Source organism: Ursus americanus, chromosome X, assembly GCF_024610735.1.
Source record: "Ursus americanus isolate L20-20 chromosome X, mUrsAme1.1.p, whole genome shotgun sequence".
NCBI classification, from domain to species: domain Eukaryota; kingdom Metazoa; phylum Chordata; class Mammalia; order Carnivora; family Ursidae; genus Ursus; species Ursus americanus.
Window position 1 is genome coordinate 118,388,481 of NC_142164.1, and position 25,118 is coordinate 118,413,598.

Here is a 25,118-nt window from a genome sequence, read left to right on the forward strand (position 1 = left end):
TCCAGCAACATTTTTTGAATCAGTTCATCTTTTAAATGAGTTTTAAGGGCACCTGGGTGGCTCGGTTAAGTGTCCAACTATTGGTTTTGGCTCAGGTTGTGATCTTGGGGTCATGAGATTGAGCCCCACGTTGGGCTCCGAGTTCAGCGGGACATCTGCTTCTTTCCCTTTGTCTGTAGGTCTGCTCACACTCTCTCTCTTAAAATAAATAAATCTTTTTTTTTAAAAATGAGTTTTAGAAATTGAGGATGGATTACCAGGAAAAAAAAAATCCTTAGAGCAATATCCATACCTGCTAAGTGGAATAATTGATAATGCCAGTGAATCATGCCAAATGCTAATCAAAGGTTTTACTTTACAAAGGATGACTCAAATTGTTATTACTGCTCCTTATTTTAAGCAATCAAGTTTATTATTACTCCTTTACGGTTCCAAACTGATGATAGCTTACAGCCATGGGAAGCGATACATCAAATACTTAAATACTTTTCTGTAAGCCTGCTAGAGCAAGCCAGCTTCCAGTTTGAAGCAAATATGATCGTGACTCATAATTTCATGCTTGTTAATTATTCATTTCTGTCGTTTATATCCCTACCTACAAGGAAGCACTACCTTTTACGTGGAGGCTCATTGGTAAAGGTTAAGTAGCCAGCACGGAGTCAATGCAAGCCTCTGTTTCCTGTGTGTATAAAGCTCTCGGAGCGTCAGTGGCCGTGGGAGAAAACACCTGAGTACTCACAGCAACTAAGAACCTGCTATGTTTGCCGGAGAACACCTGACCATCCTTCCCTTCCTCGTCTGTGCTCACCATCTTGTTTTCTTTCTCCTGCCCATACTGCCGGGAGTCCATGTCCCAGCACACCCTCCCTCCCTGCCTGACTTCTGCATGCATGTCCGAGAGGACCTTTCTTGGCCACCCGCACATTGGGGTTAGCGGATGGTGACATTTCAGGGTCTTGAGAAATACTCACATTGATACATCGGCATTTTCTCATTCTTTTTGCAAAGTTTCTCAGACCTTTGTAGGTGTTTGCTCCTTTGTTTACTTTCTTCGACAAACATTAGTGAGCCGTTTGGTTCTGATACCATGGATTTATGTCACTTCCAGCAAAACCTGTTTAGGCCTCAATTACCAGGTTTTTCTCAGGGCCTGTCACACAGTAGGTACCCAATAAATATTCGTTTAATCGAATTGATCGTATGTCAAGAATATGCCATTGCTGTATACCCAGGATCGATGTCTGGTTCTTAAGATTGTTCATCTAGGCTTCTGCTCCATGGTGCCTGTCACATTTACTTTTGTAACACAAGGTGTTAACCAATTTATAAATATTTGTTCCAGAAGGACCTCTGTACTCAGCCATTTGAGACTCAGGTTGAATTTTAACTTGGGGGGGAGGGAATCAATTTATAAATCAAATTTATATTGATTTGGGTTCCCAATCAATTATATTGATTTGGGTTCCCAATCCCAAAATTGATTTGGGAACCCAATTATATTGAACTGGGTTCTAGTTTATACCGTTAGAGGTTTGTTGTTGTTGTTGTTGTTGTTTTTTCAGTATCCAAAGCATAAATGAAATAGTATGTGTTTAGCAGTGAAGAACAGTGAGCAAATAATATTTTTGGATCACCAGTAATGAAGCAAAATGAGCAGACAGTACAACTGAATATCCAGGTAGCTTTATTGTGGCTTGTATCACCTGCTGTTTTTTCATGGAAGGAGATCTGGATAAAGACTTGCGGGAATCCTGAAAGAACATGTTTTTTTGTTTGTGACTTTCCACTGCACTACTTTCTTAAGAAAGCTTTCTGGTGGTTGCTTGGGGGTGGGGGCAGGGGGGACTTCCTTTCCCTGTGACATAGTCACGTCTGGTTTTTGTTTAGACCCATCTTCACTCCGCTAAGGCTTTGGAGCGTTTCCTACAAAGCACCCTTCTTACGGCAGAATCCTCACGATCCGTAGCAGGATTAGGGAAAAGATGCGGACGGGGTTAGCTGGCAGGCCTGGAGCATGGAGCAGAGGGTCAGACTCAAATGCAGCCATGTTCGTGGCCACAGGGGTGCAACAGCTCTTTAAACTGCTCCCGTGTTTCCTGACGGTTGCACTTCCTTTTCCTAAGCAGCTCCTCATCCTCAAACAGGGTCTTTTCGGTGTGCCGGTGGCATGGGAATATTCCCTTCTGAATGGCCATAAACACAGCAAGGCTCAGAGGACGCAGGTGTTGCTGGGTAAAGAGACCTACTGGGGTGGGGGGAGAACAGTGCCAGGCAGCATCTGGGATCCCACCACCTGCCTGGGGAAATGGTAAAGGTTTGCTTATGGATCGCTGGGTGTCCAGGAAGATGTGGGAGCAGGCTGGCAGCATCCACCAAGGGCCTGTGGTCCCCGTGTTTGACTGCCTCAGTGGCTGTTTCCTTTAATGGGACCTGAGTGGGGCAAGCCAGCACAGTTTCTGCCCCTTCACAGCTCAGCAGGTGGCTTTCCAGGTTGGCATCTCGTGTGTTTAAGAGAGAGACATCTGCCCCCGGGACTTGCATGCTTGTGTTTCCCCGTCTTGGGTCATGGTCCAGAAGCAGAGGACAGCAATCTTTGTGATGTTGAGCAAGGATGCACTATCAGGCAGCAAACTGCAGCCCTACGCACAAGAGACTGCTTATGCATACAGTGCCTGGGACCTAGGTGACCGCACAGCTCTGACCCCCAGTCCCACCCCCAGCCCCCAGCAGCTAGCCTGGATGCTGGAGCACGTCCTCTGCAGCAGGCACTGCCCACCACCTGCTCAGTCTGCAGTGACTACCAGCCTTCCGTGCAGGAAAAGCCACCAAAACCAGATATGCTCTCAAAACATACCACAGGAGGCCCTGCTTGTAGACACACCTCCTGCTCCCCCACCCCCACCCTGCAGCCTGTGGTCAGGTCACCTCCTCCTGGCTCCGAATGAGCAGCCTGGCCTGTTCTCATCTGAGGGCTCTTTGCTGACTTCCATGCTTCCTCTTGTGATTTAAGACTTTGAAACTCAAGGAGTGCCTCCTTCCTTCCCTTGCCAAGCCTCTACCAGAATCTGGTGTTTGCATACCTCCCTCTGTCCTCCTCTGGCTGTCCTGTAGAGCCTTCCTACAACCCCTGGGCTGACCGGAGCTCCTAGCAGATATGCTCCTCCATCCGTACACGAAGATGGCCTGCTTGGCCTTGGTGTGTCACAGCGACCTGGCCGATGGACAGACGGAGGTCAGCCTGCGCCAGCGGGAGAACGCCTGGGAGCCCTTCGGAGCCAGACAATAGCTCTGTCAGGAGGATCTGGGCCATGTGCCGTGTGCCAGGAGTTAAATCCTGTTGCCTGCAGTGACCTTGCGAAACAGCTTTTGCCTTTAGGGTTCTAGGAATTATTAAGCAAGCTTGGCTGCCTTAAGAAGTCAAGAAAAGCCCAAGGCAACCGAGATATCAGATGGAGCGCTTTCAGGCGGCTTGGCTCCTGTCTCCTGTGAATCTCCAGGTTTCCAGGCCCACGACATGGAGAGCTCAGGGTTTCACATAACTGTGCCACTGACCCAAAGTCCAGTTTTGGAAAAGGACTCTTACTTTGCGATGATGTCCTTCACAGGGCTGCAGGTGCGTTCACTAGGGGGATTCAAATCCCGCCCTAGGGCGTGCAGATTGCAAATGAGAGACTTTGACGGCATGCAGACAGCAAATGAGGGAATTTGACAGCATGCAGACAGCAAATGAGGGAATTTGAGTAGCTGTTCTCCAAACAAGGTCGCCAGTGACAGGCTGTGACTCTGGGTTCGCTGGTCCCAGTGCTGGAAATTGTGTTCTTGATTTCCAATTAAGAGAAAAATGAACCGATGAACTAATTCTTTCAATATGCTATGTTCCAGTAAACGGTCTATACTTTTATTCTTTAAAAGAAAGTGTAGTGAGTTAGGTGTTTTTTCAAAGCAGGTGAGCCCTTGCCGTGTGTAACCGTGTTGTGCAGAGTATCCCCTAGCTGGTTCCTCTCCTCCGCAGGGGCACCCAGTTCACTCGGTTAACCGACAACTCCAGTTGCTTGAAGTCATTTGCTGGCGTCAACTTCAGAAAGAACAGGGCATATTCAGAATTTCTTACTTTAAAAATTTTTTCTTCCACTAAAAACGTATTAAAATAGATCTCATTTGGAGGTAAAGGAAGGAAACAAAATCAACATTGGGATTAATGTCATAGGTGATTTTTTTCCTTAATTTACACTCACAAGTGTATATATGTCATTATCGAAATTAAGCTTTTCTTGAAGTTGATCCATTTTTAAAATCACTGACATTATAAAGCACAGGACTTGAGTAAACACGTTATGTTAGTTAAGTGGTTTTCAACTTCAGCACACACCCGACTCGCCTGGGGGTGCTCGATAAAACACACATTGTAGGGCCCCACCCCAAATTCTGAGTCTGCAGATCTGGGGTGGGACCAGGAACTTGCATTCCTGATAACTGCTTCTCTGGGGACCGCACTTTGAGAATCAGTGCAGAAAATCAGAAACTAGTGATAGAATATCTTAGGGGGACAGAATCAGTAGATAGAAAATATCTGTTAGGGGGCACCTGGGTGGCTCAGTCAGGTATGTGTCTGCCTTCGGCTCGGGTCATGATCCTGGGGTCCTGGGATCCTTGCTTAACGGGGAGCCTGCTTCTCCCTCTCCCTCTGCCACTCCCCTTGCTCCTGCTCTCTCTCTCTCACAAATAAATACATAAAATCTTTAAAAAAATAAATAAAATCTTAAAAAAAAAAAGAAAGGAATATCTGTTCAGCAGTTACCAGTCACCAACTATATGTTATCGAAACAGCTTAGAAAAATGACACCCCCACATTTATCAAGCAGTATTCTATTCTGGGTATTTATTATTAAAGCTGATTCACAGTTAAAATATGGAGTGTTCGCCCCATTCGAAAACACTGCTACATTTGTGAGTGAGAGAAAGCCCTCAGTCACTCCATTGTCATCTTCTGATCTACCGGCTCTGACAATTTGATTTTCACTCAGCATGGGCTCTTCCGTGTAAAAATGTATTTGTATCTTCGAGGAACTAAGCTGTCACACAAAACACTGGCCTTTGATCACTGCACCTCCTTTCTGTGTTTGGAAATAATAAAAGTGCAACTATTTTGGAGATAACATTAAGTTTTGAGAAGAAGCATTTACTTGCTTTGTCGTGCTCTGCAAGGTACCGCGGGTATAACTTGGCTGATGAGTAATCGTTGATGTGGGTTCCGAATCCCTTTTCCAAACCTTGTGGAGCCAGTCGTATTTAGATGTTTCTGTTACCAATTTTAAAATATAATGTGTATACTGTGTGATATATATACTCTCCGTGGGGCAGGGTCTGGGGCAGGACCCAGAAGCAAACCCCTAGCTATTCCTGTAGAGAAGGGTGTGAGGGTTCACGGGAAGTAAACATTAAACCCTCCTTGTGCCAGTCCAGGTCAGATGTCGCTGCTGAATGAAGACGTGTCAGTTTGCAGAAGTTTATGGATTAAGGAATTGCAAATGAGGGATCATGTTCTTGTATCGGGCCAGGCAGTAGTGAACAAGTGTTTATGAAGCGAGTTTCATATGCCTATGAGGTGCAGTACTTTTGTGAATACGTTGCAAAGAGTAAACGGTTGGTGTTTTTTTTTTTTTTTTTTTTTTAAGGAAACTGTGTCTCACGAGGCCCTGTGACGTGTCAGGTGAAACAGGTCTTCGCCCTTACTAGAGCATTGCTGTACAGAGAGAAAGCAGGGCTTGTGGTTTCCCAACTCCAGGATGCATGCTGGTGACAAACCTTCTGCACATCAGGTGCGGGGCAGACGTCCCCCCCAACAAGGGTTCTGCATGATGATGCTGGAGTTGATCCTGCATCCTCAGAACTTGGCATAGACTATTGCACATAATTGTCACAACCACCCAGAAGGTGTGCCGTGGCCCCGTTACCATCCCCAGTTCTGCAGATTCATAACCTGAGGCCCAGCCAGGGGCTGAGCACCTGTTGGCAGATTTCTGTGGCTTCTCAGCTGCAGGGCAGGGTCGCAGACCCAGGTACCTGGCTTCAGAGCACCTGCTGCCGTCCACCCCTAGCATCTGGTCACACCCAACCCTGCAGGCCAGCGGTGGCCAGGTACCACTGCTACCCCGGGTGGAAACTACAAGCCAGGAGCCTTAAAAACCTGTCCCGGGACTGGCAGCTAAACAGTGGCCAAGCTGGGAATTTACTGTTCAGCTTTCAGATTCCTGATGCCCACACTTTCTCCCAATACCTCATTCCAGCTCTTGGAGCACAAAGGGTATGGGCAGAGAAATCGGTCTTATTTATTTATTTTTTAAAGATTTTATTTATTTGAGAGAGAGAGCACAAGCAGGGGGAGCAGCAGAGGGAGACGGAGAAGCAGGCTCCCCACTGAGCAGGGAGCCCAGTGTGGGACTCGATCTGGGTCCCAGGATCATGACCTGAGCCGAAGTCAGACGCCCAACTGACAGTGCCACCCAGGCGCCCTGAGAAATCAGGTCTTAGGATACATGGTTAACAATGACACGTTGATAAAGGAGTTTTGCTATGAAGCAATGCGACTCCTTCTTTTTAAACTGCAGTTAGGCTCCTGTTTGCACAGTCCAGGGGCTCAGCTTCCTGTAAGAGAGACGTGGGGAAACACCCTCTCCCCTTACAACCTTATAGGGTAAAATGCACATTGGCTCTGGGAGCCAGGGAGGGACTCAGCAAACATGTCAGTACATGAGCGATGAGAAGAAAATGACAGTTCTAGAATCCCAGTCATAGAGGCCACCGTGCAGGACACCAAGGCCTTCCTACAGGAGCAGAAGCAGGAATGCCTTCTGCATCAGTTCAATGACTTTAAACCTAAATGTCTCATTTCCCCACCTGGGAGGGCAGCATGCTACCCATGACGACACGTGCCTTGCGGCCACCGTGCCCAGATTGCCAGGGTCCTGGCTCCCGTCTGACGCCCTCCTGTCCCCACGTACCCGATCAGCTCACCTGCAGCAGCTCCCCACTGCTGCATGGGCTCCCTCTTCCAAGCCGCAGGGAGGTTGGCCTTACAAGGAACGTTTTTGTAACACACCTGGGGACGGCAGCAGCTTACCTTGCCATACACGTTACAATGATGTTCTTGTGAAATAACGCAGAAGCAAGTTGCAAAGCTTGGGCCTCACTCCCTCGCTTCTGAACAGGGGGACCCCATGCCCCCGGTAGCTAGGCACGGTGTGTCATGCACGTCTTTCTTGCCCGTCTTTGGAACTGTTTCCTTTCAAACCTCTGTCCCTTTAATTCCTAAGTATGCCGTGGGATCCGAGGAGTTTACTTACTTGTTTAGATCCTCGCTTATTCACCGAGGATTTGGGATGATTTTATCTACATTGTGAGGAAAAGTGGTCTGCACCGTCTCATGCAGATTTATAATCCCACAGCTCAGTGTCTTTTAAATTAAAAGCTCTGACACGAGCCTTTAAATAAACACTGTTGAAAGCATTTTAAAGACCATAGCTGTGTTTCTGTCTTTGGGATTAGTATTTCTTTCACATCCCTTTCTTCTCCGTTGTCCACTTGCGTTAGCAGGAGTCCCCGAATGCCACCTCCATCTTCCGCCAGGCCTCTCTCTGCTGCTTCTCCCTGCATGCTCGACTTTGCTTTTTAGACCCCACACTAGTTTCTCGCTCACTTGGTGCCTGGAGTTTCTTCGTTGCAGACTTGTCTCAAGTACTAGAGGAAAATGTGCACGTGAAGAAAGTAAACGTGCACATCACTGCCTGTTTGTCCTCCTCCTTCCCATAGCGCCCTCCTCCGACCCCTCCCAGGGGTGCACCCAAAAGGAGCATTTGTTACCGGAGACCCTCGGCCACAGAAGGCTTGAGAAGGCCTTTCTGCTTTCGATGACGACGGGGAGGAGCCAGCCTTCCCTTCGTTGTCTGCCTTCTTCAGGAAGGGTACGTGCAGGTGCAGCGTGCGTTCTAGAAAACCCTGAGTCACTCGGGTGGCTGTCCCAACCGTGCTTGTTCTACAGATGACCCCGGAAGGGTTTCCTTAAAGGCTCACCATCTTTTGTGCCGGCAAAAGAAAACAAAATCACAAGAGGCATTTCCTAATGCAGAGGTGATGTGAAACAAGGGTGGGGGAGCTGAGATCTGTGTGTTCTGGGCGTTACCCAGTGCCACGGGAAAGTGCAGCCTGTGCTGGACAAGCAAGGGGCCCAGGTGGTTCAAGTGCTGACAATGAAATTCTACCTGACACTTGTCTCCGGGGAGTTTTGCCTCAGAAAGCAGAAGGAAGAGAAAAGCTCTTCCTGCTGCTGATTGCTGTCAAGACCAGGCATCCCACCCCGGTGCTGAGGGTTCCAGGCTGGTCCAGGGAAAGGAGGCCATACAGAGGTCCTAGCAGAATGCATTCAGAGGGGCGGTGGGAGGAGGAGCAGAGTTGGAAGCCAGGGGACGCAGGCATGGGGGCTGGGGGCAGCCCACCCTGAAAGCTGAAAGAAGAGCCGGGGTCCTAGGGAGCAGCCGGTGCTGATCCTGAGAGCCCACAGGGGAGGCGGCCAGGGGACCTGCCCAGCCCCAGTCCAACCCGGAAGAACCAGAGATCCCCTAACATGTGCACGCTGGGCCCATGGACAGGGCCCCCCGGTGGGCGTGCTGAGCCCACAAACAGAGACGTGTGAACGGTGACATCCACAAAGCCGGCAGCAAACAGGTGGTGGGGGCACTGTGTTGTGCAGGCATCTGTTGACCTCCTGTGGGAAAGATGCACACAGACCGCACCGGCAACACAGCCACGGCTCGCAGGAGACAGCACCATGCCTCCTGCCATCCGCTGGCTCGGGGAGGCTGCAGTGTGCGCCCGGCAGCCCTCAGACTGGGCATCGGGGAGGAGCAGAGATCTCCGGGTGAAACCAGCCATGCACGGGTGGCACCCTGACAACTTTCAGAACCGATTCAGGCAATCCCAGATAGGCACGCACGGCTGTGTGCACATCAGTGCACATGAACACGTAGGTGAGTGTGAACATCTGTACGTGTAGACAGACCCATGTGTGTGGATCCTCCCTTGCGGCACGCCCACACCCGGGCCTCTCCTCTCTCTGCCTGTGCCCAGTCTCTTGACATCACTGTGTGCTAGGATTCCATATATTGTCTCCCATGCAGAAGAAGAGGTGGTCTTGTTATTGGGTCAAACCATACAAGTTCAGTCTAGAATGTGCATCACTCATACTGCTTCACGCCCTGCATGTCAGCCTTCCTGCTGAAACGAGAGCAGGGTGGTCCATCTCCTAAACCAGTCGGAACCGGAAATCTGTGTGTCTTCCAAGTCCTGTGTGCCCCACCTCCTGTCCGTCATCTCCTGGCTTCACCGAGTGTCTCTGTTGATGCCACAGCCAAGAGCGAGGCCAGGGCCCGCGGCAGAGCCTCTCTGTGTTCCTTTGCACACCTGGGCTCAGGGTTACCAGCACACATTCAGCCCCCTGTGACTTGCCTGGTCTGGAAACACTTGCCTTTGGGAGACAGTCATCAGTTCTCAGGCACTTGCCCCACGTTTGGATTTTCAGTGAACTGATCTTTCTCAAGGGGCCCATGGTGGACACAGTGATGCCTGTCACGGTGACAGCTAGCGTTAATGGGCCCGCCCCGAGACTCGGACACACACTCTGAGAATATTACTGAGTGTCCAGTCCTCACACTGGTATGATCGTACGTCTTGGGGGTAGTAGTGCGAGGATCCCTGCCATTAACCTTCTTTATGTACAAAGTAGATGAGGACATTACCGTGGCTCATGGCTTTGGTAGTGCTGGCATCGGTCAGTACTGTTAACACTGCTGATGTATTAAATACATAGGGACGTAAACATAAATAAATGTAAATATAGTGAGTACCACTTACCATGCTGTATTTAATTTACTATGCTATATAGTAGTAGTAATACTACCAGTTATTACCAGTAGTACCCTTCAACGCTTGTTAACCTGGAAAGGGCCCAGGATGCTAACTACGTTGTCTGAGGCTTTACTGCTTAGAAAGTCTCCAGCTGGGATCCAATTCCCAGACTGACCTGAATTTCACCATGACACGCAGCCTTGTGAAATAATAGAAACCGTATGTATTGGTCTGTGCTCCCAGTTCCTAGCACAGAGCTGCCCAAAGCCTGGAAATGTCCTAAGTGATAATAAGATCAGTAGGAGCATCTTTGCTCTAACGTTTGCCGTCTGACCCTGCTTCCCGGTACCAATTCCTAAATCCCTTGTCCTTCGCTGAGGGACAGGAGCGTCTTCTGTTCTGTAGAGGCCATCCTTGGCGGGTTCCTCCGCTGGGGCTGGCCAGTACAAACACCAAGGCGTGCTGGGAAGCTTGGAACTCCGCGTTCCAGCCCCATCCTCCAGATGGGGGAGCAGGGCTGTAAGTGGGCTTGATGATACTTCTCGTCTCTGTGATGAAGCCTCCACGAAAACCCCAAAAGTACGGGGGTCCTGAGAGGTTCCCCGTTGGCGGACACGCGCAGGTGCTGGGAGAATGGCGAACTGGAGAGAACATGGGAGCTCCGTGCCCTTCCCTGCACACCTCGCCCTGTGCAACTCTACCCTGTGCGTGTTTCTCTGTATCCTTGGTCACATCCTTGTGTAATACACGGGGGAACGGTAAACTTTTCCTGGGCTCTGGGAACCACTCCAGCAAATCGGTGGAACCAAGAGCATGTTGTGAGATCCCCTTCCCACCTACAGCACAGGTGACAACTGGGACTTGGAATTGGCGTAGCAGGGGGTATTGGGGGCAGACCTATGGGACTGAGTACCTTCTATTTTCAGTATGACCGATACACAGTATCTTATAGTTTCAGGCTTATATAGTAGTGATTCTGGTAATCATATATTTCCATGCATTACAAAATGATCGCTACAGTCAGTCCTGTTAGCATGTGTGTAGCATGCAGAGTTATTACAGAAGCATTGACTGTGTTCCCCGCGCCATGTTCCCCATCCCTGTGACTTATTTCATACGTGCAGTGTGTACCTCCGAGTCCCCTTCACCTGTTTCACTCATCCCCCCGACCCGCTCACCCCTCTGGCAACCACCGCTACGTTCTCTGTGTTTAAGACTCTTCACTTTCTTGGTTTTTATCTTTGAAGTTTCACTATGTGAGTGAAATCAAACAATCTCTGTCTTTGTCTGACTTTGCATAACACCGTGTAGGTCTCCCTATGTTCTTGCAAATGGCAAGGTTTCGTTTCTTTTAAGTAGTATTTTCTTCTGTATACCGTCCTTATCCATTCACTTATTGATGGATGGTTGGGTTCCTTCCATATCTTGGCTATTGTAAATAATGCTCAATGAATATGGGGTGCATTTGTCTTTTATTTTTAAGATATTATTTATGTATTTGTCAGAGAGAGCACAAGCAGGGGGAGCGGCAGGGAGAGGGAGAGGGAGAAGCAGACTCCCCACTGAGCAGAGAGTCCAATACAGGACTCGATCCAGGACCCTGAGATCATGACCTGAGCTGAAGGCAGATGCTTAACAGACTGAGCCACCCCGGCGCCCCATGCATATGTCTTTTTGAATTAGCATTTTTGTTTTCTCCAGGTAAGTACCCAGAAGTGTGATTGCTGGACTCTACAGCAGCTCTGTTCTGAACTTGTGGAGAAACCTCTGCAGTGTTTTCCAGAGTGTCTGCACCAGCTCGCATCCCCACGAACAGTGTGCGGGGTTCCTGTTTCTCCACATCCTGACCACTCTTGTTGTACTTGTGTTTCCGATAGCAGCCAGTCTGACTGGTGTGAGGTGATGTCGTGACGGTTTGGGACACGTTACCTGTAGGATCTGACACAGTGTCAGAAGCGAGTGGAACTGCCAGGTGTCTGGCGGGTGTCTCGGACTTGCTGGGTGTGGGAAGGCCCCCCTCCCACACACACAGCGGGCATGAGAAGGGCTCTCGGTGAGTTCAGTGAGAGAGCAGTGGAGCAACGCGAGCCCGTGCAGACGTGCTCCGTGCTCACACGGGAGCTTCACAGCAGCGGCCGTGGCCAGGTGCACCTGCTGTGTGCACGGCCACGGGGCAGTGGAAGTGTGCCCACACTGACCCTTGCATGATGCCCGCTGGAGGCAGCTTCAGCACCAGGTGATGCCGTCACGTGATGTTGGAGGACCTTCACCGCCCCAGGCGCACATGTAGGCCCAAATGCATCCATCTTTATATCAAAGATTAACCATAAAATGTTCATTTGTTTCCCCATTTTTAACTTTGCAGATTGCAGCTGCGAGCACACTGCAGCAAACGGAGGGGCAGCGACCCAGGGCACTGTGGTCCGAGTGACCGGCAGCATTTCCAGCATTTCCGTAGATCTCCGTGCACATGCCCACGATACGTGCTGATCTAGCAGGGCCTCCACATGAACACGCACGCACCCCTAAACGTCGCCGTATCTCTCTTTCTGCAGACACCGAACGGCTCTATTCAGTGGTGTTCCAAGAAATCTGTGACCGCTATGGAAAGAAGTACAGCTGGGATGTCAAGTCCCTTGTTATGGGAAAAAAGGCACTGGAGGCGGCCCAGATCATAATAGACGTCCTGCAGCTCCCCATGTCCAAAGAGGAGCTGGTGGAGGAAAGCCAGGCGAAGTTGAAAGAAGTATTCCCCACGGCCGCTTTGATGCCAGGTACCGCCCCCTCCCGTTTGACGGGATTATACTCCTGCGCCTTCGCAGTGTTGCTGTAAATCATGGTCAGCGGCCGGTGGCGGGCTGGCTTTGCATCTTCTTTTGTCTTGGTACCTTCTCAGAAAAATCTCCTCTTGGGTGAGGCTCACAGCTCCTCCGGAGAGAGTTTGGTTAATCCTGTGCTGTGATTCCGTCTTGTCTTTTTTAAGGGCTTTTAAACATAATATGCATTCCTTTCACTGAGTTGCAAGGTCCAGAAGCGTTTGAACTGTGTTTGTTTCAATATTATATAAACATTATATTCATGACGGGATTGCTTCAAAGTCTGATAGGTGGCTTTGCCGTCTCCTGTTCAAAATCAGGTACAGGATTATCTTAGCGACTCTTTAAACGTTAACAAATGAAGGATGAGCAAGCCACTAAATCTCCCCCAAAGAACGTTAATTTTTTTTCTTTTTTTTTTTAAGTTAAGGGCATAATTCATCTTCAACATGTCTGTTGGTATGCCCTTCACCCTGTTCTTTACTTGTTTTCCTTTGAAAGCAAAGATGACTTTTCTCCCTGGGGGCTTGTTAACGGAAGATCGATCAGAACTGAATTGTCTGCTGTTTCTTACTAAAGGTGAGAAGGTCAAGAATGTTCTAGATTGCAGGGCCGAAAAATGCTTAAAAATGGAGTGCAATTTTAAGAATCTTCCAGGGAGAAAGGTGACTACTCCATCTTTGGGATTCCTGGTGCTAGGGGAGAAAAAAAAAAAATTCAGTTATAGCAGTAATTTTGGATGTACAGTTGTATTAATGTGAATTGTAGTCATTTTTGAAACATGGGTTTTTTGGAAATACTTATACATCCATCCAAAGGTGCAGATTGAATAACGCTGGAAGTAGAGAGTTTCTTGGAAAGGCCCAGCTAACGCCAGCACCTGTGTGACCTAGAAACCATGTGGGCTGTGCTTAGATGACACGTATATGTGAATGTCAGGAGTGGGTACGTGTGATACACACTGTGTGCGTCTGCTCCCGTCCTGCGCCCTTTGCACATGGAGGTACCCTGACAACCCTTCATGCTGGAAACACATCCATACAGCTCATTTTTTAAAGTTTTTTTTTTGTTGTTTTTGTTTTTTTTTTAATCTGAGGGAGAGAGAGTACACAAACTGGGGGGAGGGTCAGAGAAAGAGGGACAAGCAGGCTCCCCGCTGAGCAGGCAGTCCCACCCCACATGCGGCTCAATCCCAAGACCCTGGGACCATGACCCGTACGGCTCATTTTTAAAATCACAGTTAAAAACATGCAGTGAAACTTACCATCTCATCCATCTTCAGGTGTCCAGTTAGGTGGCATAGTGAGGGTTGCACGGTTGGGTCACGGTCCCCACCATCCGTCTCTAAAACTTCTTCACCTTGCAAAGCAGAACCTCTGTCCTCATTAACCACTAAGTCCTCTTTCGGCCTCCTTCCAGCCTCTGGCACCATCACTCCACATTCTGTCCCTATGAATTGGACTCTTCCAGGTACCTCGTATAGTGAATGGGCTCCTACAGGATTTGTCCTACAGGATTTGTCCTTTTTCTCCTGACTGGCTTTTTGAACTTTGCATGAGGTCCTCAAGGTTTTTTCACGCTGTAGCATGAGGCAGGATATTCTCCCTTTTTCCCACTGTGTCACTGGACCACACTGTGTCTGTCCATTCTTCTGTTGAATATCATTGGAGTCATCTCCTCTTCTTGGCTAACGTGAACGATGCTATGAACGTGGGAATACAGATACGTTTCTGAGGCCGTGCTTTCAATTTCTGTGGTTATATATCCAGAAGTGGGCTTCTTGGATTATATGGTAGTTCTGTTTTCAGTCTCTTGAGGAGCCAACATAATGTTTTCCAGAGTGGCTGCACCACATTACTTTTTCTCTAACTGTCCACAAGTGTTCCACTTTCTCCACATTTTCACCAACACGTAATTATCTTCTGGGGTTTTGGGTGGTTGTTGCGAGTAGCCATTCTAAGACGTGTGAAGCGGTAACTCATTGTAGTTTTGATTTGCCCTTCTCCAATGAGAAATGAATTGCAGCCTCAGCTCGTACGCTTTTGGCTATTTCTGTGTTTTCTTTGGAGAAATACCTTTTTAAGTCTTTTCCTATTTTTTAAAATAGGGTTGATTTTTGCTTGTTATATGTATTTTTTACATTTTCTGCATGAACCTCTTATCAGATACACGGTGTGCAAATTTTTTTCCCTATTTCATAGGTTGCCTTTTCACCCTCTTGATTGTGTCCTTTGATGTGCTGAATTTTCTAGGTTTGATGCAGTCCCATTGGGCTATGTTTGCTCTCATTCCTTGTGCTTTTGTGTCATATGCAAGATATCATTATAAAATCCAGATTCATAAATATCTCCCCCTATGTTTTCTTTGAGGAATGTAATAGTTTCAGGTCTTTAAATAATTTCAAGTTAATCTCTGTATGTTCTGTAAGGGCTGAGCTTCATTCCTTTGCATGTGGATATCCAGTATTCCCAGTTTGATGGGAATTTGTTGAAGATGCTGTCCTTTCCCTCTCAAGAAGTCTTGCCATCTTGTTGAAGGTCACTCAGCCATATATGTGAGGGTTCATTTCTGTGCTTTCTGTTGTCTTCTGTTGGTCTTCATACCAGTCCCACATCACTTTGATTCCTATAGCTTTATAATATATTTTCAAGTCAAGAAGTTCAAGACCTCCAACTCTTATTACTCCTTTTCAGTATCTTTATGGCTGTTCAGAGTCCCTCGAGAGTCTGCATAAATCTTTGGATGGATTTCTGTATTTATGCAAAAAATGTCCTCAGCTTTTGGTAGGGATTGCTTTGAATCTGCACATAACTTCTGGTAGTGTGGACATTTTAACAATATCAGATTTTCCAGTTCATGAACATGGGATGTTTTCTATTTATTTGTATGTTTTTAAATTTTTTTCAGGAATGATTTGTAGCTTCAGTATACAAGTCTCTCACCGTCTTAGAAGTGTATTCCTTTTTGATACATGATCAGTGGAATTGTATTAACTTTCTTTTCAGGTTGTACATTGTCACTGTTTAGAAATGCAGCTGATTTTTGCATGTTGATTTTTGTATCCTGAAATGTTGCTGAATTTATCAGTTCTAAAAGTTTTTGTGTGTTTGAAACTAGGATTTTTTACGTATAAGATCATGTCATCTGCAAACAAAGATCACTTCTTCCTTTACAACTTGGATGCCTCTTATTTCTCTTTCTTGCCTAATTGCTGTGGCTTTGTCCTCTAGTACTATGCATAGAACTGTTACCTTGTTCCTGATCTCAGAGCAAGGGCTTTCAACTTTTTCTGTTAAGTGTGATGTTAGCTGTGGGCTTTTCATATCTGGCCTTTGTTATGTGGAGACACTTTTATTCTACGTACTTTTCTTTTTCCCAGTTTGAGTGTTGGTATCCTAAAAAGGTGTTGAGTCTTGTCAGGTGCTTTTTCCATGTCAGCTGATACAGTTTTGTCCTTCATTTTGTTAATGTGGTGTATCACATTGATTTCTGGGTGTTGTGAACCATCTCTGCCTTCCAGGAATAACTTCCCCATGGTCAGGCTGTTGAAATCAGCTACTGAAATGTGGTGTTGAAATCAGTTTCTAGTATTTTAGTATTTCTGCATCAATATTCCTTATAGATAGCAACTTTCTTTTATTGTTTTTGTCTGGTTATCATATGAGGGTAATGTTGGTCTCATAGAATGAGCGTACGGACCCTCGTCGTCAAATTTTTGGAAGAGCTTGAGGAATATTGGTGTTAATTGTTTGGTAGGCTTCATCAGTGATGGCTTTTTCTTGGTTAGGAGGTTTCTGATTCCTGAATAGATATCCTTAGTATTTTATATCTGATCAGGCTTTTTGTTTCATAATTTGACCTTGATACAAGAGTATATGTTTCTAGCAATTTATCCATTTCTTGCTTATCCAGTTTGTTGGCATACACTTTTTTAATATTTTCTCCTAAATCCTCTTTTTTAATTTTTGTGGCATTGGTTTTAATGTCCCCTGTTTTCATTTCTGGTTTTAGTTATTTGAGCCTTCTCTTGTTTTTTCTTAGTTAATCTAGGTTAGGATTTGTGCAGACAGTTCACATATGACCTGGATTATCTGTCATTTTTTAACACGTCAGGCACCCGTAATGTATTAGGCACGCAAATGCCTTTTTTCTTTCTTATCCACCCAAGCCTTTCAAGTACTTTTCCTTCTTGTATTTTGGTCCTGTTTTCTAAGAAATCCTTGAGATATGTTCTACTGCAGTACCCAGAAAATGTGACGTCCTCTTCAGCTAGTGTGGCAGCGTGTCTAGAATGCTAAGACGTCTATGTCCTGAACTCTACTTGGTGAATCCAGTCGATGCAGTGTTCCCATTTGGCTTTCCCCGTGACCAGGTATCACTTAAGTAAGGTACCAGTCATAGATAATCACAGAAGATCATCGAATCCAGAAATGTCTACCTGAAAAGTGAGGCAGTTCTGCAAAGAAAGTTTAGTCCTACAGAGCTTAACCTGGATGACTTCTTTTTCTACTTACCTCCTGTCACTGGTGAAGCTGGTTACAGTTAAAATCAGTATACATTAGATATGTTATTTGGTTCTATGAGTCCTGCATAAAGTAGGGCAAATTTTCTACCCTAAAACACATGCTCACCCCATCACCTTTCCATTCTGCACCCCACCTGTCATCTCAGAACCTGAGCCGAACCTGAAATCCACTGCAAAGGTGACCTCCTAGAGCGCTGGGTGCGGGGACAATAGTCAGGAAAAGGTGGCCACCATCCTCTTTCTAGATCTGGGTGTTCCTTTTGTTCAGTCCCTGCTTTGTTCCCATTATTAAACAGTGGATGATCACATAACCCTTGACGACTTTCATCCCTTCTCTTTCTGAAGGTACTTTCTGGTTGGGTATTTTTGGTTGTGGAAGTCACCTTGAGCTTATTAGACAAGAAGGCTGCCTGTCGAGAGGCTGTATTATTAATTCACTGGCATTCATTTTTTTATGCTTTCAAGGTGAGAGCTGCAGCCCACGCAGGTATTTAGCAAGTTAAATTGGAGGAATGGATGGCAGAATGCCAGGGGAAGCAGCCCCTGATTGTGATGCAGGGGTGTGTCCTTGCCTGGGTCCATCACCAGGGGCAATAGCCCTCAGTTATGATGCAGGGGTATGTCCTTACCTGGGCCCATCACGAGGAGCAGCAGCCCCCAATTATGATACAGGGGTGTATCCTTACCTGGGCCCATCACGAGGAGCAACAGCCCTCAGTTATGATGCAGGGGTGTGTCTTTACCTGGGCCCATCACCAGGGGCAGCAGCTCCCGATTATTATGTAGGGCCATGTCCTTACCTGGGCCCATCACCAGGGGCAGCAGCCCCCAGTTATGATGCAGGAGTGTGCCCTTACCTGGGCCCATCACCAGGGGCAGCAGCCCCCAGTTATGATTCGGGGGTGTGTCCTTATCTGGGCCCATCACCAGGGCCCACACCCCCCAAATATGATGCAGGGGTGTGTCCTTACCTGGGCCCATCCCCAGGGGCAGCAGCCCCCAGTTATGATGCAGGGGTGTGTCCTTACCTGGGTCCATCACCAGGGGCAGCAGGTCCTGTATATGATGCAGGGGTGTGTCCTTACCTGGGTCCATCACCAGAGGCAGCAGCCCCCAGTTATGATGCAGGGGTGTACCCTTACCTGGGCCCATCACCAGGGGCAGCAGCCCCCAATTATGATTCGGGGGTGTGTCCTTACCTGGGCCCATCACCAGGGCCCACACCCCCCAAATATGATGCATGGAGTGTGTCCTTACCTGGGTCCATCACCAGGGGCAGCAGCCCCCAGTTAAGATGCAGGGGTGTGTCCTTACCTGGGACCATCACCAGGGGCAGCAGCCCCCAGTTATGATGCAGGGGTGTGTCCTTACCTGGGTCCATCACCAGGGCCAGCAGCCCCCAGTTATGTTGCAGGGGTGTGTCCTTACCTGGGTCCATCACCAGGGGCAGCAGCCCTCAATTATGATGCAGGGGTGTGTCCTTACCTGGGTCCATCACCAGGGGCAGCAGGTCCTGGGTATGATGAAGGGGTGTGTCCTTACCTGGGACCATCACCAGGGGCAGCAGCCCTCAATTATGATGCAGGGGTGTGTCCTTACCTGGGTCCATCACCAGGGGCAACAGCCCTCAGTTATGATGCAGGGGTGTGTCCTTACTTGGGCCCATCACCAGGGGCAGCAGCCCCCAATTATGATGCAGGGGTGTGTCCTTACCTGGGCCCATCACCAGGGGCAGCAGCCCCCAATTATGATGCAGGGCTGTGTCCTTACCTGGGCCCATCACCAGGGGCAGCAGCCCCCAATTATGATGCAGGGGTGTGTCTTTACCTGGGCCCATCACCAGGGGCAGCAGGTCCTGGGTATGATGCAGGGCTGTGTCCTTGCCTGCCAGGAGGATAGGGCTGACCCATGGGGCTTGAACACACAGGCAGAACTGATGTGGATCCTTCTCACATCAGTAGGGCCGCATCGTTAAATTGTAACGAAAGTGTCTCTTCTTGAAGCACTGGCCATGAATGTCCCCGGCAGGACGGTATGTTCAGTAGGGATTTGGTACATGACTTCATAGGCAAATGGAAACCGTCGGTTAGTGCTGGGTTTATTTTGTGAAAACAGAGCTCTTTAAAATTGTGGCAAAAATGGAGAAAACCGTACAAATGTGTTTCATCTATTATAAGTTTTCTGGAGCTTTAATAGGTATGGTTTTACACGTTGAAATGTGTACTGCGTAACAGAAGGAAAGTCCTTGATTTGGCATGTAGGAAAACCTTTTTAAGAATAATCTCCATGGAAGGTGTTGGTTACCTACATTCTGTTTTGGACCCGTTCCTTCATCAACGGATTCTTTGGGATGGGGGCAATAATATATTTTGTCATAATTTAGTCAGTGTAATTTGGCTCAGAAGGCCAGTAACAAGAAAGAGGTACCTTTCGTGGTATGGAATCCTCCAGAAGGCTTCCCTGTTGCGTTCTTTCACTGACTGTGGGATTTCCCAAGGAAAAGCCTGAGGCGTTGGCTCCGGGCCAGTTCAGAGGAGTGTGACAAGGCCAGGTGGGTGTGCGGCGGTCAGCCCTGCACTGCTCCGTCATGCTTGGGCACCTCTGGGCCTCCTGCCTCCTCACTCCTTAGGAGAGCCCCCAGAGGGACAGAGCAGAGATGACGAGCTAGAACCCTGGTGACCCGGACAGCCAATGGTGTGGTGTCCAGGCCTTGTCCGCAGGGAGGGGCGGCTGACGGAGGGGAGCTAGCAGGTGTCCTGGCCTCTGAGGTTGGGGTGTGTGTGCGGGATCAGTCCCCCCTCTCCCACCGAGCTGTCCGAGCACTCCTGGGGCTCAGGTTCACCCAGGACAGTGAAGGTACATGTCCACAGTGGAGGATTGCTTGCATAACTGCGAGTATTGCTGCGGCCTATACACTGGGAGAGTATGTTGGGCCTTCCCCCAGGCCGCTTCCGGTCCTCACCGGGGCTGAGAAGTGTGTCGTGCCCTTCTCCGTCTCTGCTCAACTTCATGGACAAACACCGCCCATCCATGTAGTGGGCATGACGCAGCACTGTAGGGGCCCTCATCCATGGCTCCCTGCGTCCATTCCATCTCATGTGCCAGCCTGTATCATCCTCTGGTCTTCCGTCTGGTGTAAGTGTGCACCTTTTCTTTTCCTCCTGTCTTCCTCGTTTGTGTTTCTTACAGCCTTTGCCCCTGCAGGCCATTAGCATCCTCCTTCCTCTTCTGCACGTGCTCCCCACCACGCAGCTGGGCAAGAAGGCTTTCAGTCCCTTGGCGCCGTCCTATAACTTTTGTCTTTCCTCCTTGAGCCCTTCAGTGCGTCTAGTGCTGAGCGGGTGCTCGGGGGACCCTTCCGTGTGGGGTGTGCCGTCAGTTCAGGGCACGTGCATAGTTATGTGAAAGCCCACATAGCATAGCTCACGCCAGAAATACGTTCAAGACGGGATGTGGACGAAAATAAGGCACCTTATTCCTGGAGCCGTGGCAGCTTTTTGGCAGTTGCTGGAACTTGGGATAAACTGAGGAGCATGTATAAGGTATGGGCAGGTGAGCGGGGAGGGCACCGCCATTCCAGATGGAAAGGAATTGACGTGGAGGTTGTTAGGCAGCAAAGGAACTTGCTTCTGTGACGGCTGGAAGCCGGGCTCTCATCGTTGATGTGCTTGAGGCGTAAATAGTCAGGGCTGTCAGCTCGGTTAGGGAGGGTCCTTGGTCCCAAGCTCCTCTGTTTGCTGCTTCCCAGAGTGGGAAACCATTGGGGTATTTGAAGATGAGTTGTGCCAGACTGAAACCAGGCTGGGAGGGAGTGTCCCTGTGGGTTTAGGGCACATGATGATGAGGGCAGGGGCAGGTGGGCTAGAGGGGACCCGGGATGCAAGGACTTCACCTGAGGTGGAGTCACACGGTCTCAGTGGACCACCGGCTCAGTGTCCTGTGATGCTGGCACAAATTAATACTCACCTGAAAAAAGAGGGCTGGAACTCAGTGAGGCGTGGGTACTTGAACGTTTGAGGCTATAGGAGTGCACAGGTGAAAAGAGTCTTAAATCACTCCACGATGGCAAGTCTCATGGAAGGTGAGTCTCAACATGGTTTTTCACATGTGAAATTTATCACCGCAGGAATAAAAGGACAGTCGTACGTCTGGAAACCTACCTTCATGGTAACAGGCCACAGTCACAGTGTCACTGCTTTTCATGTTTCTGTGATTACCAGAAATTACACGTGCTTCATATAATACGAAAGGGGAGACATTGGGAGCCCTCTAACTCCTACTCTGTGCATGGAACCATTCCTTATGGAAAGGGGGTATCCTTCCAGACCCCTGCGATGCCTCACATGCAGACACACGCACGCACACACACACGCACACATTCACACGTACCGTAAAGGGACAAAATCATTCACGAACTTCTATAGAAACTCCGTACAGGATTCATAGCATGACAACTTTGAATCATTTACATTGAATCGTCAGGCCGTGTTTTTAGAACGAGTCCCACTCCGGTCACGCGTCACACCTGCCCGTCGCACAGGGAGGCCTCAGGGCCTCACAGGTGTGAGTGCGAGTCCCCTCTGGTCACGCGTTGTACCTGCCCGTCACACACGGTGGCCTCGGGGCCTCACAGGTGTGAGTGCGAGTCCTCTCTGGTCACCCATCGCACCTGCCCGTCGCACAGAGAGGCCTCACGGCCTCACAGGTGTGAGTGCGAGTCCCCTCTGGTCACACGTTGCACCTGCCCGTCTCACAGGGTGGCCTCGGGGCCTCACAGGTGTGAGTGCGAGTCCTCTCTGGTCACGCGTTGCACCTGCCCGTCGCACAGGGTGGCCTCGGGCCTCACAGGTGTGAGTGCGAGTCCCCTCTGGTCATGCGTCGTACCTGCCCGTCGCACAGGGAGGCCTTAGGGCCTCACAGGTGTGAGTGCGAGTCCCCCTCAAGTCAGGTGTCACACCTGCCCGTCAGTCGCACAGGGTGGCCTCGGGGCCTCACAGGTGTGAGTGCGAGACCCTCTGTGGTCACGCATCGCACCTGCCTGTTGAACAGGGTGGGATCAGGGCCTGCAGGATTTCAGCTACTTGCCCCAAGACCGTGGAGAGTGGCATCACAGCCTGGCATGGGGTCCAGAATGCGGATATCTGACTGTGGCACGATGTTGCCCCGACGATGTGGCAGCGGCCTTACATCAAGGAGGTTGGCATCCCAAAATAACATAAAAACGTCCTAGCCTGTTGTGGGATGCCATCCTCACGGCTGGGCCCTTCTCTGAATCCATGCAGAATCCACACAGAGAAGTCCTGCCTGCTCAAGGCCTTGGCCTTTCCAGTTGATGTTTCCGGCGGCAGCTCTCATGTGGGGCCCTTAGCTGATTGTTCAGCACTCGAGAAGCCTTCCAGGCTAAGCTGGGAGTCCGCATGTTTTAACTATGCTTCCCACGTTCATTGAGCATTGCACAATTAAAGGACACACGTAACAAGTGACAAGGAAAATCATAAGCTAACAACCATGATAATCCATTCAGCTTATCCCGTGCTTCTTTTCTCTTTAAGAGATAAACTCACGCACATCTCCAGGAAAATTCAGGATTGCAGGGCCTGGGAAGAAGCCGTAGAAACAGACTGCTGTTCAGATATAAGTGGCAAACCTTCAAAGTTGTTCTCCCCCTTTCCTTAAAAATGCCAGCTTGTTTGATGTTGTATATGGATGTAATTTCTTTCTGGGTGTAAAATTTCCATGTTCAAAGACTGCTCATTGCTTTCATTGTTATTTACTAAATTATGATGGAGACATTCTAGACTAAGCAAAATGAGATATGTGTCTTTTCTCTCTAGAATCCTAGATATTACCTGCCTGTGGATGGAAGTGTTTTTCTCAAATTAAAGAATTATAATTTCTGGGATACCTGGGTGGGTCAGTCAGGGAAGTGTCTGCCTTTGGCTCTGGTCATGATCCGAGGCATGGGATGAGGTCCCACATCCAGCTTCCTGCTCAGTGGGGACCCTGCTTCTCCCTCTGTTTGCTGTTCCCCCTGCTTGTGCACTCCCTCTTGCTCTTTCTGTCTCTCTGACAAGTAAATAAATAAAATCTTTAAAAAAAAAAGAATGACAATTTCTGTTTTTAAATGTGTGGTGGTTTCCCCAGATTTTTAAGTGCTTGAAAGGATAAGATAGTGGATAAAAGAAATCCTTGCCTCAAAGACTTGTCAACTCAAGAGGAGAGAAAATGAGTAGATAAACAGTTCTCATGGATGGAGCCAAGAGACTTGGGCGGGACAGGCTGCCTACAGCATGGGAGAAGAGCTTTGAGGCCCCCGGAGAGGCTCTGAGTATGTTCCAAGCAAGTGCTTTCTGCAGAGGTGCAAAATTGGGACATGGGTGGTATGTGCTGGGCACGCGGAGTGATGTGTTCTACCGACGAGTGGCCAGGTTCTAGAAGGCTGCCCGGTCTGCCCCCACCTGCACAGCTCCCTTCTAGCAGACTGACCACAGTGACGGGGATGCCGTCTATATGCAGACAGTATGGGGGCATAGTTTATTAGTTTTCCATCTGAGGTAGTCACAGCCTTGTTTCAGAGATACAGTGCACAACAGGCAAGGTATTGCACTGGGGCTTGATGATTGTTTCTTAGGAAATAAAGAATTACATGTCTTGTTTAAAGAATTGAAGGCAACTCTCCGTAACGCCAAAAGTGTGCACTGTTGGGTGAATGGATAAGCAGTAGTTGCATGTAACGGGATGCTCTTCAGCCTTAAAAAGGAAGGACGTGCTGACACCTGCTGTAACACGGATGGGCCTTGAGGGCACGATGCCGAGTGCACTGAGCCAGTCGCGAAAGGACGAACACGGAATTCCCACCCCCGGAGGCACTGAGAGTCATCCCATTCGTGAAGACAAAAAGTAGGAGCATGGGCGCCAAGGCCTCGGGCAGGGGGAACGGGGCGTTAGCGTTTCACGGGGACAGCATTTCAGTTTGGGAACGTGAGCTTTCTGGAACCAGCTGATGGTGTCCGTTACACAGAAATGAGAATGTACTTACTGCCACTGCACCGCCCAATTAGATACAGTTAATTTTATGTCCGTGTATTTTGCCACAATAAAGAAAAATTACATTACTTTTCTAAAATGCCAGAAGCCTTGTGAGGATGACGTAGTTGGAGTTTGGTAAAATTCCTGGACAGGCGAGGTAGAAAGACATGGTAACGGTCAACTACAGAGGATGTTCACGTGAATGTGGCAGCTGTGCGTGTGTCCTCAGCCCCAGGCGGGATGACACGCTGCATTAGGGCAGAAACCCTTCCTTCCTGTGCACCTGAGCGCCTACCGGTGCTAAGTGGGCCCCAGCGTCAGGGACACGGTCAGATGAACTCTCAGGCACGGCACCGGGCACTTCTTTGCTGGCTCACCAGTTGAAAGTGGGCACCCCTCGGCAAGTGGTTCCTGCACCACCTTCCAGACCTGGGGCCTTTCTCTGCGACTCTCCAGCCGACCAGACACAGGAACACAGGGAGGCACTCTTCTCCCTCTCTCAGCGGTTCCTCGGAGCACACACTCAAATGGCAAGAATTCTGTATTTGAAATGATTCCCAGAAATGGGCATCAACAGAAACTTCACAATACAAACTCTGGGCCCACAGTGGAAACTCGTGCAAAATGCCAGCAAGAAAAAATAGTCGGTGATGGAAACGATCGTAATTTAATATCGTGCTCCCTGCAAATCGGGCGAATCACTTTCAGATTATTCGGGGATCACCAGGGTAGGGTCTGCTGTTATTTTGGTCGTGTTTTTGGATGCACGAGTCAGGCAAAAGGAATCCCCCGCTGATGGGAGCGATTTGGAAGGTGCTCACGTTTCTTTTCGATTGCCACAGACGTGT

The 25,118-nt window shown here is 48.8% G+C and overlaps 1 protein-coding gene across 10 annotated transcripts in view; it reads left to right on the forward strand.

Annotated features, from left to right (window-relative positions):
- The window catches only part of PUDP (pseudouridine 5'-phosphatase), a 617,886-nt gene that overhangs the window by 27,942 nt on the left and 564,826 nt on the right, over positions 1-25,118 (forward strand). For 9 of the 10 annotated variants that reach the window (XR_006782650.2, XR_006782651.2, XR_006782654.2 and 6 more), the window contains exon 2: positions 12,456-12,674. The exons of the other annotated variant lie outside the window; for it this stretch is intronic. Coding sequence is in view for 3 of the 9 variants with exons in the window: in XM_045813672.2 (XP_045669628.2) it covers positions 12,456-12,674 (219 nt within the window). In the remaining 6 variants the exon portion in view is untranslated. The remainder of the gene's footprint in view (positions 1-12,455; positions 12,675-25,118) is intronic. 10 annotated transcript variants of the gene reach the window in all.